The 15,391-nt window shown below is 37.1% G+C and overlaps 1 protein-coding gene across 3 annotated transcripts in view; it reads right to left on the reverse strand.

Annotated features, from left to right (window-relative positions):
* The window catches only part of ano2a (anoctamin 2a), a 32,370-nt gene extending 18,457 nt beyond the window's left edge, over positions 1-13,913 (reverse strand). Inside the window, exons 1-9 of one of the 3 annotated variants that reach the window (XM_016544841.1) lie at positions 13,774-13,913; positions 12,445-12,611; positions 10,585-10,890; positions 8,090-8,182; positions 6,520-6,656; positions 6,366-6,420; positions 1,840-1,891; positions 1,681-1,736; positions 1,518-1,565 (exon numbers count right to left, since the gene is read on the reverse strand). In XM_016544841.1, coding sequence (XP_016400327.1) covers positions 1,518-1,565; positions 1,681-1,736; positions 1,840-1,891; positions 6,366-6,420; positions 6,520-6,656; positions 8,090-8,182; positions 10,585-10,890; positions 12,445-12,611; positions 13,774-13,810 — 951 coding nt within the window. In that variant the 5' untranslated portion in view covers positions 13,811-13,913. Of the gene's footprint in view, positions 1-1,517; positions 1,566-1,680; positions 1,737-1,839; positions 1,892-5,205; positions 5,254-5,366; positions 5,423-5,548; positions 5,601-6,365; positions 6,421-6,519; positions 6,657-8,089; positions 8,183-10,584; positions 10,891-12,444; positions 12,612-13,773 lie in introns of all 3 variants that reach the window. The other 2 variants (XM_016544840.1, XM_016544839.1) reach the window with 2 other exon arrangements.
* Positions 13,914-15,391: the final 1,478 nt, after the last annotated feature.

Genomic DNA, 15,391 nt, shown 5'->3' on the forward strand with positions numbered 1-15,391 from the left:
AAAGCGATTATCGGCCGATAGTGATCGGTAGCCGATCAATCGGAGCACCCCTAGTTTACAGGATCAAAGGAAGCAAAGTTTCCTTACTTTAGCAAAGGAACACCAGTCTCCTCTTGGCTTATATCGAAATCTTCTGACATTCTTCTTTACAAATCCTCGTTTTGTACTTCTGATTAGTGACCGTTGTTTTGTTTCGATCTCTCCGCTGCACTTCCGCGTGCGTCACTTCTGAGCCGCGCATGCGCAAAGCTGACCTCATATGTCATTCCCCCAGAACTACTTCTGTTTACAACAGTGAGTGCAAGCTAGATTCAAGTGATTATTACGTTTTGAATATGGATATTTTTCTTACAAAAACGCATAGATTCGCTACAGGAGGCCTTTGTTCACCCCCCGGAGCCATGTGAGACACTTTTTTTAATGGATGGGCGATTTTTATTTAAGTTCTTTTGGACTGAAGCAATGCAACACCCGCTGAGTGGCATTAAACAGCTTGAAAGATCAAAGACAATTTTTAATATAACTCTGACTGGATTCGTCTGAAAGAAGAAAGTCATATACACCTAGGATGCCTCTGGGGTGAGTAAAACGCAGCCTAATTTTAATTTTTGGGTGAACTAACCCTTTAAGTCAGAAAAAAGTCAGTGAATTGACTTCTACCTGAACTTTAAAGGGGACTCAACCCTCTTTTTATTTGATATACTGTCTCAGTCTATATTGCATTCACACTGGTGTTTTAGAAAGCCAAACAAATTAGAATATAATAATAACAATGGCAGTAATAGCCATATATTGTAAAACAATTGCACTGTAAAATAAATGAAAATTAATATTTCATAGGTATATTATTTTTGCTTTACACTACAGTAGGGAAATTACAATACTTCTTTCCTAATTTCTACACTTGAAAGAGATATTTTGAATTTGGACTGCATTTAAACCGCTAGCTGTCAGCAATTCATACTGCACTTTTAAGCTTTTATTTTGGCGGAAACAGCAGTAGAGCTTTTATTTTGAAGGAAATCTCCAGCTTCAGTGAAAACAGGCTTACAAAAACAAAAATGTGTCTCACTACAAATCTAGTGAAATGCTTTAATCATCTGCTGTGAAAATAAAGCATAACTGGTGGCCGTTGCGTTCCTAAACGCGCTAAACTCACAGCACGTGCAATAAACAAGTTCACTGCATTCAATGTGAATGGAGATGTTTTGAGGCTCGGAAAACACCGGATCACGAGCTGATCAATGTGTGCGCTTCGAAAAGCGTAGCGCAAACATATTTGATGAAGGGATTAAGCCATATTGTGCTTTTGGTTTTAGTTCGTTTGACAGATACTGTGCCAAAGCATAATGGCAGTTTTGCTATCGCGATATTTAGATATTGATAATATCGTTACATCCCTACTCATTGCAAATCTTTTGCATCTTCTTAGAGATGACACACACAAGTACATCTTACAGTAATAAGCAGCTTATTGTAATTTTATCAATCAAATAAAAATAGGCTGCAGGACTCACCTGTCTGTCGTTGCGATGCTCTTTATCTTCTGAGCTGTCAAAGTCTCCCTGCAACAATGACAACACACACAGAGCTCTACCCAAACCACATCACACATTTACACTGAACTAACAGGTGAATTATAAATCAGCTGTATTAAGCTGGGTACAATGCAAAACTTACATCATGCAGAGGGAAGGCAGAATCATAAACCCCTTTAGCTAGCAGTGATGCAATACCTAAGGAAGAAAAGAGAGAGAATTTGAATATTCAAATTGACAGTTTAACAATCCAATTTAAAAGAGTATGGTATTTGTAGATTTGACACCTCAAGGAACATACCCATAGTTTGACAGGTCTGTGTACAGGCGGTGCGCCTCAGAATTTCATAAACCTATGCAAGAGCGTGTACGCAACACAATAATACATCAAAAAAAGCAATCATACATTAACAGAATAGTTCACCCAAAAATTTCATCTATTCCTCTCTGGTCACTATTTCAATATAATGAATGTGGACTCCAAAATTACTAAAAAGCACCATGAAGTATCATAAAAATGGCCCATATGAAATGTGCACTTAGTCATAAGATATATATTGAAAATGTTATTAGCTGAACATTCAGCTCAGTTCTTCTGGGCATGTTCATGTGAGTTTATGAGCTATGGTAGTAATGTCTAAGTCATAAATTGTTCTTTTTGAGTCAGTGTATGGCACGAAAACAGTATAGTTTAATGATACTTCTATGTTGCTATGTTCTTGTCATTTTTTAAGCTTCAAAGTAGAGACCTGCACTCCCGCAGGAGTACCGCGGGACCCGCGGGACCCAACGCAACAGGGTGCGGCGCGGGACAACTCTTGATGGGCGAGTGCGGGTGCGGGCGGGAAGAGACTCGTGTGTGTGCGGGATGCGGGAGAATAAAATGATTCGCGGGACTCCCGCAAAATAGAAATTATCTAAACATAAAGTGTCTAAAACATATAAATTGTTATTTATCTGTTGCACTAAAGCAAAAAGAACAACTAATATTAACATTCAAAATGATTAGCGCGCAAGCTAGACATAGTTTCCATTTGTAATGTAGCCAATCACAGACTCAGCTGTTGATTTCTGGAACGCAATGGCCAACCAGAGGTGATTAAAAAGACAACCAATTAGGCCAACACATGGGCTTGCTTTTTGTAAATGCTCTTTTATGACACTCTGGCTGTCTATGAATGCTGGCACTCACAGGTGTAGCTTGTCTCTGCTGAACGGTTGGGATAGCACCTGTGTGCGTGGGTCTTGGGGCTCCGGTACGCCCGGCTGGAACAGCTGATTGATCTTCGTCCAAAACGAGCTTATTACGCCCATGAGCCCCATCTTCTCTTTCAGCTGATATGTCTGGAAAAACAACCATAACGGAACTGAAATTAAACAGAGATTAATCCATTTATATCCAGAGCTAAAGAGAGACGAGACACACTAGAAGTTGAGACCAGAGTCAGACGATTTAACACCACATGTGTGGAATGGAAATATATCTTGTTTTGTGGGCAAACAAAGCACATGGGATGTGGGTCCATATGTGTCAACAGCTAATCCACCATTATCAGATTATATCATTCAATACAACTCACCACCTCAAAGGATAAATCATTCTTTCAGAATGTCACTCTAAGCCAAATTTAAATGTATGGGAAAATGTGACGTTAACAATCATCTTAGTATGCAGCGTATGACAAATGCCTCTTGCAGGAATTTGAAAACATTTTACAAGTAATCGGCTTGTTGACCGTGTAATCAGATCTTTTTTTTTCTCTGCAGTGTTCAGACTTTGAGAATTGACTTTTGGCATTACAACTGCTCTTAGACCGCGCCAACCCGGAGCACTTACAAAGATCGTCATGGAGCCAAAGCTCTTAACACCAAAAACATGACCCTCATGGGCTGTGCCAGTGTCCACATTTGGAGTGACTGTTGAGTCTCTGAACAGCTCGGATTGACACATTGGGCTCTCATTTGAACAGAACTGTTTCTAAGCATTGGCATTAGTTTATTTGTCAGTGCAATCTGTACCAGTAAAACACTGGAGTAAAATGTCAGGTCATACTTATACATACGTGCTTATAAAATATAGAAAATATTTTTAAAAAAATGTAATTTATTCTTTTGATGCAAACAATTTCAGCATCATTATTCCAGTCTTCAGTGTCACATGATCCTTTGGATATCATTCGGATATGCTGATTTGCTGCTCAAGAAACATTTCTTATTATTATCAATGTTGAAAACAGTTGTGCTGCTTAATATTTTTGTGCAAACCGTGATACTTTAAGTTCAAAAGAATTTATTTGAAATTGAAGCATTCGAATGTCTTTACCATCACTTTGGTCAATTTAATGCATCCTTGCTGAATACAAGTATTAATAAAAATTTTTTTTAAAAGTCACCAAAATAGGAACCGTCCTAACGGGAGCTAACAGTTGATTGTTGATTTTAATGGAAGCATTTTAGTTTTAATACACTAGCAACACAAGATTGTAGGTTTGATTCTCAGGAAACACATATAACATATCTTATTAAAGATTCTGACAAATGCATGCATGTAAATTGGGTATCCTTGTATTTTTTTTCTATGGGGCTGTTAAAGAGAGTCAAAGGTGAACGGAATCAGAACATGATGCAGACCAGACTCAAACCTAGGTCCTTGAGAGCTTTATGAGCCTCACAGATCACCCACTGCATCAGCGCTCTGACACATTTTTATATTTTATTCTCAAATGGCAGCCTTTTTATGTGTCTGTTTCCCTTTTTATAGTAACTCACCTTTTTAGTCGGCACTCTGATCTTAAGAAGTTCTGCCTCACGACTGAGAACGGGCCAGGGAACATGGAGACGGGTAAACCGGACCGTTCTCATCTTGAAAGAAAAAGAAAATTAGTTTAAGAGTAAAGCACCACTGAATAATGCAGTCGATTTGGTTTGCAGGATGCAACTGAAAATTTGCTTCAAGATAAGGTGATTGGTGCAAAAACACACACACACACACACACACACACACACACAGAGAGAGTTTAAGAAGCAGCTGTTACTAAAATGGTCTTATTCAGCGTGGATGAATGACACACACACAAACACATCAAACACAAACACCTCTGGCAATGAGGATCAACCATAATCTGTCTTTAGGCTAGAGACAGCAGCACTCAAATTTAATCCACACTAACATAACACAACTGATCTACCACCATCACACCACCAACAATCAAACGTACACCCACATCACAGCTTTCACTCAGGATTTCACTCTCATCAGTCAATCTTTATGCTAAAATGAACCTTGGGGCCAATTTCAGATCTGTACAGACATCGGACATAGAAACAATGCCTTTGCATCTTAGAATTAATTTACTATTATAGCTAGTTATGCAATATCAAAAACAACGACAACAATGTTTTTCACTTACAAAATCATTTGCAAGTATATAACATGGTAGAATTTGTTTTAAATTAAATTTATGCTGATTAATTAAAAACGCTGTTCAGGAAGATGATTTTTATTGCATTATTCATTATTATTATCATGGAAACAGAAACTAAAAATCATAAAAAGGTCCTAAAAATGGGCTTTATATTTTTTATGCAAAATATAATTTCTTTTAGGTTGAAATACAAAAGCCTTTCCTAAATGTCACCGTGTGACTTGCTGCCGTTCAGGACTCACCTGTCTGTCGTTGCGATGCTCTTTATCTTCTGAGCTGTCAAAGTCTCCCTGCAGCAATGACAACACACAAAGCTCTACCCAAACCACATCACACATTTACACTGAACTAACAGACAAATTACAAATCAGCTGTATTAAACTGGGCAAAATGCATTACTTACATCATGCAGAGGGAAGGCAGAATCATAAACCCCTTTAGCTAGCAGTGATGAAATACCTGAGACAGAAAAGAGAGAAAATTTGATTATCTGTAGTTAAAATATTTCATGAAACATTGTCAGTTAAACAATCCAATTTAAAAGAGTATGGTATATTTGTGGAGTTGGCATCTCCAGGAACATACCCATAGTTTGACAGGTCTGTGTGCAGGCTGTACGCCTCAGAATTTCATAAACCTATGAAAGAGCATGGACGCAACAGAATAATACATTAAAAAATTAATAAACTCAAACATAAATTAATAGAATAGTTCATCCAAAAATGAAAATTATATATTTTCTTATCTGATAACTATTTCAATATAATGAACATGGACTGTGGTTGTCAAGCTGAAAATGACTAAAAACCACAATAAAGTATTTTAAACATGGCCCATATGGAATATGCATTTAGTCGTAAGATATATACATTTTGTGTGAGAGACAGACTGAAGTTGAAGATGTTATTCGCTGAACATTCAGCTCAGTTCTTCTGGGCATGTTCATGTGAGTTCATGAGCTATGTAGTGATGTCTAATTCATAAATTGTTCTTTTTGAGTCAATTCTTTACAGTGAATTGGCTGACAAAACCAATTTGAATAATTCATTCTTGATTCATTCAGCTCACTGACTCAATGATCCGGTCACAGAGGTTAAAAGCCTAATGGAAGTGAATACAGACATGTATTTTGTCTGATAATGAATGGCACACAAATGGTATGGTTTATTGATACTTTTATGGTGTAAGCTCCAGTCCTCTATCCTCAATCTTTCTAACTGTATGAGGAAAAATTACCATTGCATCATTCAGAATTACTCCCTTTGTGTTCCACAGAAAAACGAACCTTTAGAACAATATAATTTGACATAATTTTCATTTCTGGCTGAACTGTTGCTTTAAAATCAGTTCTAATGTGTCCAGATGTGTATAATCGTCCTGTTTCATTATTACTGATACTTACAATTCGACCTCGTATTGCATTGCTGAACAAGCTGTTTTTCGACTTTATATCAAATCTGCAAAATAAAAGACAACCAATTAGGCCAACACATGGGCTTGCTTTTTGTAAATGCTCTTTTATGACACTCTGGCTGTCTATGAATGTTGGCACTCACAGGTGTAGCTTGTCTCTGCTGAACGGTTGGGATAGCACCCGTGTGCGTGGGTCTTGGGGCTGGAACGGCTGATTGATCTTTGTCCAAAACGTGCTTATTACGCCCATGAGCCCCATCTTCTCTTTCAGTTGATATGTCTGGAAAAACAACCATAACGGAACTGAAATTAAACAGAGATTAATCCATTTATATCCAGAGCTAAAGAGAGACGAGACACACTAGAAGTTGAGACCAGAGTCAGACGATTTAACACCACATGTGTGGAATGGAAATATATCTTGTTTTGTGGGCAAACAAAGCACATGGGATGTGGGTCCATATGTGTCAACAGCTAATCCACCATTATCAGATTATATCATTCAATACAACTCACCACCTCAAAGGATAAATCATTCTTTCAGAATGTCACTCTAAGCCAAATTTAAATGTATGGGAAAATGTGACGTTAACAATCATCTTAGTATGCAGCGTATGACAAATGCCTCTTGCAGGAATTTGAAAACATTTTACAAGTAATCGGCTTGTTGACCGTGTAATCAGATCTTTTTTTTTCTCTGCAGTGTTCAGACTTTGAGAATTGACTTTTGGCATTACAACTGCTCTTAGACCGCGCCAACCCGGAGCACTTACAAAGATCGTCATGGAGCCAAAGCTCTTAACACCAAAAACATGACCCTCATGGGCTGTGCCAGTGTCCACATTTGGAGTGACTGTTGAGTCTCTGAACAGCTCGGATTGACACATTGGGCTCTCATTTGAACAGAACTGTTTCTAAGCATTGGCATTAGTTTATTTGTCAGTGCAATCTGTACCAGTAAAACACTGGAGTAAAATGTCAGGTCATACTTATTATACATACGTGCTTATAAAATATAGAAAATATTTTTTTTTAAATGTAATTTATTCTTTTGATGCAAACACTGAATTTTCAGCATCATTATTCCAGTCTTCAGTGTCACATGATCCTTTGGATATCATTCGGATATGCTGATTTGCTGCTCAAGAAACATTTCTTATTATTATCAATGTTGAAAACAGTTGTGCTGCTTAATATTTTTGTGCAAACCGTGATACTTTAAGTTCAAAAGAATTTATTTGAAATTGAAGCATTCGAATGTCTTTACCATCACTTTGGTCAATTTAATGCATCCTTGCTGAATACAAGTATTAATAAAATTTTTTTTAAAAAGTCACCAAAATAGGAACCGTCCTAACGGGAGCTAACAGTTGATTGTTGATTTTAATGGAAGCATTTTAGTTTTAATACACTAGCAACACAAGATTGTAGGTTTGATTCTCAGGAAACACATATAACATATCTTATTAAAGATTCTGACAAATGCATGCATGTAAATTGGGTATCCTTGTATTTTTTTTCTATGGGGCTGTTAAAGAGAGTCAAAGGTGAACGGAATCAGAACATGATGCAGACCAGACTCAAACCTAGGTCCTTGAGAGCTTTATGAGCCTCACAGATCACCCACTGCATCAGCGCTCTGACACATTTTTATATTTTATTCTCAAATGGCAGCCTTTTTATGTGTCTGTTTCCCTTTTTATAGTAACTCACCTTTTTAGTCGGCACTCTGATCTTAAGAAGTTCTGCCTCACGACTGAGAACGGGCCAGGGAACATGGAGACGGGTAAACCGGACCGTTCTCATCTTGAAAGAAAAAGAAAATTAGTTTAAGAGTAAAGCACCACTGAATAATGCAGTCGATTTGGTTTGCAGGATGCAACTGAAAATTTGCTTCAAGATAAGGTGATTGGTGCAAACACACACACACACACACACACACACACACACAGAGAGAGTTTAAGAAGCAGCTGTTACTAAAATGGTCTTATTCAGCGTGGATGAATGACACACACACAAACACATCAAACACAAACACCTCTGGCAATGAGGATCAACCATAATCTGTCTTTAGGCTAGAGACAGCAGCACTCAAATTTAATCCACACTAACATAACACAACTGATCTACCACCATCACACCACCAACAATCAAATGTACACCCACATCACAGCTTTCACTCAGGATTTCACTCTCATCAGTCAATCTTTATGCTAAAATGAACCTTGGGGCCAATTTCAGATCTGTACAGACATCGGACATAGAAACAATGCCTTTGCATCTTAGAATTAATTTACTATTATAGCTAGTTATGCAATATCAAAAAAGAATGTTTTTCACTTACAAAATAGTTTGCAAGTACACAACATGGTAGAATTAGTTTTCAATGTAATTTATGCCGATTAATTAAAAACACTGTGTTCAAGCAGATGATTTTCATTGCATTATTCATTATAATTATCAAGTAAGCAAAAACTAAAAATCATAATGGTCCTAAAAATAGGCTTTATTTTCATTATGCAAAATATAATTTCTTTTAGGTTGAAATATCTAGTCGTTTCTTCGTGCATAAGGTGTACTCAAACCTGCATAATAATAGGAACTCTATTTGGATTCATGAGGGTATTGCTCGAGTATAAGCTTTTTGGGGGGAAAAAAGCTGCATGAGTCAACCAATCTACTCCTATTCAGAAATACTAAGCTCTCCCTGCTTCAACTTGGGAAAATCCATGATGCAGGGGGAACCGATCATCCCTTGTGACAACCATAGTTGCATCTGTCGCAAATATATCGCTGGGGGCCACCACTGCAGCATTGCAGGAAAGCGAAGAAATGCTCTCTGGCATCTGTTAACTAGTATTAAAATATGCTGCATTGCTTGAAAATGAAAACTAGCTCCCCCTTCAAAAAAGATAGACTTTTCTTGGTGTGGGAGGGTTTGGGCTTTTTCTAAACTGGGTCTCCAATTCTTAAGTTCCAAGGTCACCTTGGGAATCTCTTGATTGTGTTTATTCTGTTAGTATTACACTCAAAACTGAGCTCATCCCTGATTATTCATGGCTCAACACATGAGACAATGATACATTAATGTGTTTGCCAGGAAAATGATATAGACATGCATGGGCAAACAAGAACACACACAGGCTATGTTCAGAATATACTATGCTACTCACACTAATTTTGCAATATGCAGATTTTTGGACTATTTTAAGCACCATTTTCGTTATCTGATCAGACTGATTGAATTAAGGACTTTTACACAAAATGTATTTTAAATAAATGCAAAACAACCCCTTTTAATTTCCAAAAATGATAACTGTGTCGACGCCACTTGTGAAATTACATACACTACTGTTCAAATGTTTTGGGTCAGTAATTTATTTATTTTTTTAAAGAAATTAATACTTTTATTCAGCAACGATGCATTAAATTGATCAAAAGTGACAGTAAAGATGTTTATAATGTAAAGTCTATTTTAAATAAATGCTGTTCTTTTGAACTGTCTTTAAATCAAAGAATCCTGAAAAAATGTATCACGTTTTTCACAACAACAACAACAAAACTCTTTCTTGAGCAGCAAATCAGCATATTAGAATGATTTCTGAAGGATCATGTGACTCATCATGTTGGAGTAATGATGCTGAAAATTCAGCTTTGCATCACAGGAATAAATTACATTTTAAATTATATTCAAATAGAAAACATTTATTTAAAATTTTAATATTTTTTCACAATATTACTGTTTCTACTGTATTTTTGCTCAAATAAATGCAGCCGTACTGAGCATAAGAGACTTCTTTCAAATATGTTCAAAAATATTAATTATTCCAAAGTTTTGACCACTAGTGTATAACACTTTTTAAATATTATTTTTCTAGTGAATGTGACCAAGAGGAGATGCACAATCGTTTGAACAGGTGTAGAGGCCCAACAGGAGACATCCCAACAGTCTTGGTAAGCATAAGAGAGTTTCAAAAAGATTTTTAAAAAATCGTACAAACTTTTGAACAGTAGTGTATGGATATAAGCAGATCATATGACAATTTACAGTAGCATCCTACTGTTTGAAATGTTGCATAATGCATTGTTTCTTACATATTTAAGAACTAAAAATAGTAGGCAGTACAGTATTTAGTGTATACTGCGTAGTATGCAGTTGGCTAGTATTTTAGCAGTCTGAACATAACTATGCACACATCAACACAAACCTCTTTGTCATGTTCAATCTCCAAGCCTTCCTCCTGAAGTCCTCTTTCAAATTCCTCTCTAATTTTATCTTGTAGTTCGTTGGCGGGTTCCATTGCAAGCCCCGCCTCCAGCACTGCCTCCAAAATATCGCCCTTCGTACTCCTGCGTGAAGGGGTGGGGCTTTGAGACGGCACGTTACCGTTAGAGACAACAGAGAGGCGGTGTTGGGACTGACGTCTCTTGCAGTGATAAACAAGAACGTAGTCCACTCTTCTGCGGTCGTCTGCAAAACACAGCCCTCCTCCTGGACCAGGGCCCGGCTCCTCCTGAAAACACACACAAGCATTCTTCAGCTCAGTAACATCTAGACACATCTGTATGGCTGTACAGCGAAAGCTGTAATTACAGATTCCTGGAGCTCTCTCAAAGCTGCATAGCGTGTAGTTGGCAGTTTGAGCAAAAAAATTGAGGATCTGGGTCATCCACTGATTGGCTGGTGGTTCAAAGCTTTTGGACGTTTCCTGTCATACTCATGTTTGATTCGAATTCTGCTTTTGAGCAAGGTGCATAACTAGGACGGTCCCTGTGGTTTGCAAATTAGTGGATAAAACTGTCAGCTGACATTGTGGTTTTCATAATATTCTGTTCACACTACAAAAAGATCCCCAAAAAGTTTATGATCAGAAAATATAAGATAATATATTTTACCCCAAATAAGAACAAATGAAAACTTATATTTTGCAAAAAGACATTTTGTGATTTTTTTTCCTGCATTATGAAATTACAGACTTGCACCCCAATTCCATAAGCAAAAATAAATAAAAACTATTTTTGTTACTGTAAAGCAAAAAACAACAACAACAGTTTACTGTATGCATAAATATTTAATTTATACAAATAAGATTTTTTAAAAATATTTTTTTATTATAAAAATACAAAGTATATAACAAAAAATTCTTTAAATTTTTTTAAAGTTTTGTCAAAGAATCACAGTTTTAGGGGGTAATATTTACCAGTGTGTGTTCTTGGGAGCATTTTTACTGTATGTTAAAGAACTTTATAATAATCAAGTTCATTGGAATGTGAATTGTGTTAAAAGAAAATGTCTTGGGATTTCTACAGGCTATAGGAACGTCTAGTGCAAATATTTAACTGATGCCATTTAGTAGATGCTTTCCAATATGATACATTGAAAACACATTGCAAGTTCCACTGAAGCATGAAAAAAACTCATTACAACAAAGTATAAATATTTAATTTATGCAGATAAGATTTTTTCATTTCATTTTTAATTTTTTAAATATAAAAAATATATATATTATATTAATGCAAATTCTAAATTCTAATTTCTTATTTCTTTAATTAGATTTTGGAAAAAAGCATTTGAAGGTTCCACCAAAGCATGTTGGGATCTTGGGAAGTGTTTTCCTCCACTGGAGAATGGATTCTCAGACTATAACTGTCCAGTAGTGATATGGATTTTTCAATGGTCGATGCCCATATCTAGAGATTTTTTTCCCACTGACTCCAACCCACAATCTTTGTGTGACCAGCTTACAATTGCAAAATCACTGCATTTTCTTATGTCACCTTACTTGACCCCTGGGGGGTCCGTGAAGCTTCTGCAGAGGGTCCATTGAGAAGATGCACATAATTCAAGATTCAATTCAAGTTTATTTGCAGTTCAATTTGCAGAATTGAATTGAATTGAACATAACATATGCAATGCAAATATTTTAATATGATCTAACCAGAACCATTATTTAATGCAATAATGTCAGTTAATAATTTAACATAAAGTGCTCTAAAAGTAATACCTGTCTTTGATAATAAACAACATTTCCTCGTAAAGCCTGCATTAGACAACAGAAATCACGCACCGTGTCCTCAGCAATGTCGTTGGCATCATGCCCGCTGCTGGCCGTGCCCTGCTGGCCCTGTTCAGAGATATCTCGGGCAAGACAGCGGAGTTTCTCGCTCTGCATTGAAGAGGACTCACTCTTCACGGCAGAAACACGCATGCGCTCAGGGGCCCCATTCCAATTTTCTGTTAGATAGAGATATTCACAGGTTAATTTTGATGTCTAATAATATCTTACTGAAAGTCTTCTGTTATGGCATTTTTCTCTTATGTCAGTTTCTTTGTGTGTGCTTTGACAATATTGCATGCAAAACAATCATGCCAATAAATTGCTTGAAATTGAAATGGAACTGAAAGAGAGAGAGAGAGAGAATGCATCCATTTAAAAGTAGAGACTAAAAACCTTTCAGCACCAAGGACAGCGACATAATTGAAGGCTGTGCCTCAATGCAATGCTCAAAACCTGTAAAACTGACTGCGGCACTTACACCTCTAGTCTTTCTAAATATTCTCACACCTGACTAACGCGTCACTTAAATATGCCTCATGCCTTAAGGTAAACAAACACAGGGATTCATGACTCTTAGAGAAAGCTATAAGCGCATTTACACCACCTGACCAAACCATGCATCGCTCCACAGTCTATTTGTGCATTTATTTCCCAGTGCTTTCATATGAAATCACAGTTTCCATTCTGTCGTCAATGTCAAAAGAGAAAAAAGATCATAAAGTGTGTTTGATTGTTATGAGAAAACAACACATGGCGTCAGATTGCGCTTGAAATAGCTCCAGCTTATTGCCCCAGCTAATTAAACAAACCCCCTCCGACATACTGAGCCCTCTCATTGTTTTCCAAAGCAAAGGATGAATTCTAACACAATTAGTTACAACGTTAACGAGTGTTAAAGTGTGACAGCCCGTCTGAAGGGGCAAATAATGGCGTGCGCCTCATTGCAATTAACATCAACGACCAGTTTGGTGCCACTCAAATGTTCAGTTTTCACCACATCAGACTAATGGGACTATCAATGCATGAGTACGTGAAATAACATGCATGCATTTGCAACAATTGAATATAAAATTATAACCAAACAAGCCAATTTATCCAAGTGCCAATTACACAGACATACAGCAAATGCATTTTCCCTTTGGCTCAGAGAATCCAATGCACTCGCACACAAACAACAGCATCAACAAACAACATCCACCAAGCCAATTTATCCAAGTGCCAATTACACAGACATACAGCAAATGCATTTTCCCTTTGGCTCAGAGAATCCAATGCACTCGCACACAAACAACAGCATCAACAAACAACATCCACCGGAGTGCTAGGACTGGTACTCACCCGTGGCAGAGGGCGACCTGTTCAGTGCCATCTTCATGTTCCCGGTGATATGGTGGACAATCCGCTCGCGGCCCCGCGCAGCTTAACGCGCTCGTGCTGCTGCCGTTAATTCCGTGGAGCGCTCGAGACGCTCAAACTTCCAGCGCGCGTGCACCGAGAGAACAGTGACAGCCGACACAATCCCCTCCCCCCCCCTCTCTCTCACACACACACACACACACACACACACAAGGTAGGCCTATCTCTCACAAACAGACGCTAAATGCATAATACTAATAATTACGAACTAACCGTGGAAAATATTTTAAAACATAAAAATTAATTGTTTTATGACCAAGCATTATATAATAAATAAAACAGTAGTTTAGAAAGGAATGAAAATACTGTCATCATTTACTCACCCTCATGTCGTTCCAAACATTAGGCAGAATCAGAGTTTCAATCACTTTTTAAAAGATTCATTTGGATCCGTTCACTGATTCATTCAGTGTCTCCTTCTGCAGGTTATCAGTAGGAGGCGACTAGTGTCTTTCTTGAGAGGTAGTGAATTATTCACACTACCGATTCATTAAAAATACAGGGTTTACCAGGTCTCATGGTCGCTTATTAAATGTACAAATGTATAAATATAAAAAGAGGCGCCGTTTTACATAAATATCGATTTCCTCACAGTCGGCCAGGAAATTATTCATTCATTCGGTTCGTTCATGAACAAGATGAATCCTTTTATTCAGTTTGTTTGAGTCATGTTCACTGTGCCGCTCCACTCAAAAACGTGCTGCGACCAAATTCCTGTTACTTTTATAGACATGCCATCTGCATTTAATGATTAATTTACTTCTTGACCACTGATGAAGGATATTCCGTATGCAGGTAGTACTAGCTACATCTGCCATCCTGATATCACCCTTTGACCCGTTATTGTATTAACAACTGTGAAAATAATTTACTTTAAAAGAGAAAAAAAATTATTGGTACTTAAAACACTTGACTTTTTTTTTTAAATCTGACAGCTCCTTGGTTCATATGGCTCTCTGTGGTATAGGCTAGCAGGTGCATATTCGCCTACTATTATTCAAATACTGCATATTCAGGCATGCTGCATATTTTTTGTACTGCTTTTTGCATACTATATACTATAGAACACGTGGGAACCTACTTGTGGCATAAAGTCGTCTTCGTGCACCCTATTTGAATATGCATATGCAAATATTTTTTGAACGATGTAGAGCAGGGGTGTGAAACTCATTTAAACTGAAGGCCACTTCAACCTTATGGCTGCCATCAAAGGGCCGGTTGTAACTGTAAGACTGTACAAATGTTACTATTCCTTAACATATTGTTAAATAACTGTCTCTTTATTTTATTATTACTTACGTTACAAATATTGCATATACATTTGCATAGATGTAAAAAATATATGTAATTGCTCTGTTATTTTAACATAAATCCTTTTAATTTATCAGCGTAAGAAATCCAAATTACTCTATAAATCAAAGTAAATAATAAAGACAAGTATCATCAAACACAAGTCATTACATTAACTTTGTTAAAAACTGTTTTGTTACATTTATGGCACAACAAATAATTGTGAGCTGCTAAGAACGTGTGACAGATA

This window comes from Sinocyclocheilus rhinocerous, unplaced genomic scaffold (genome assembly GCF_001515625.1).
Source record: "Sinocyclocheilus rhinocerous isolate Xijiao unplaced genomic scaffold, SAMN03320098_v1.1 scaffold1782, whole genome shotgun sequence".
Lineage (NCBI taxonomy): Eukaryota > Metazoa > Chordata > Actinopteri > Cypriniformes > Cyprinidae > Sinocyclocheilus > Sinocyclocheilus rhinocerous.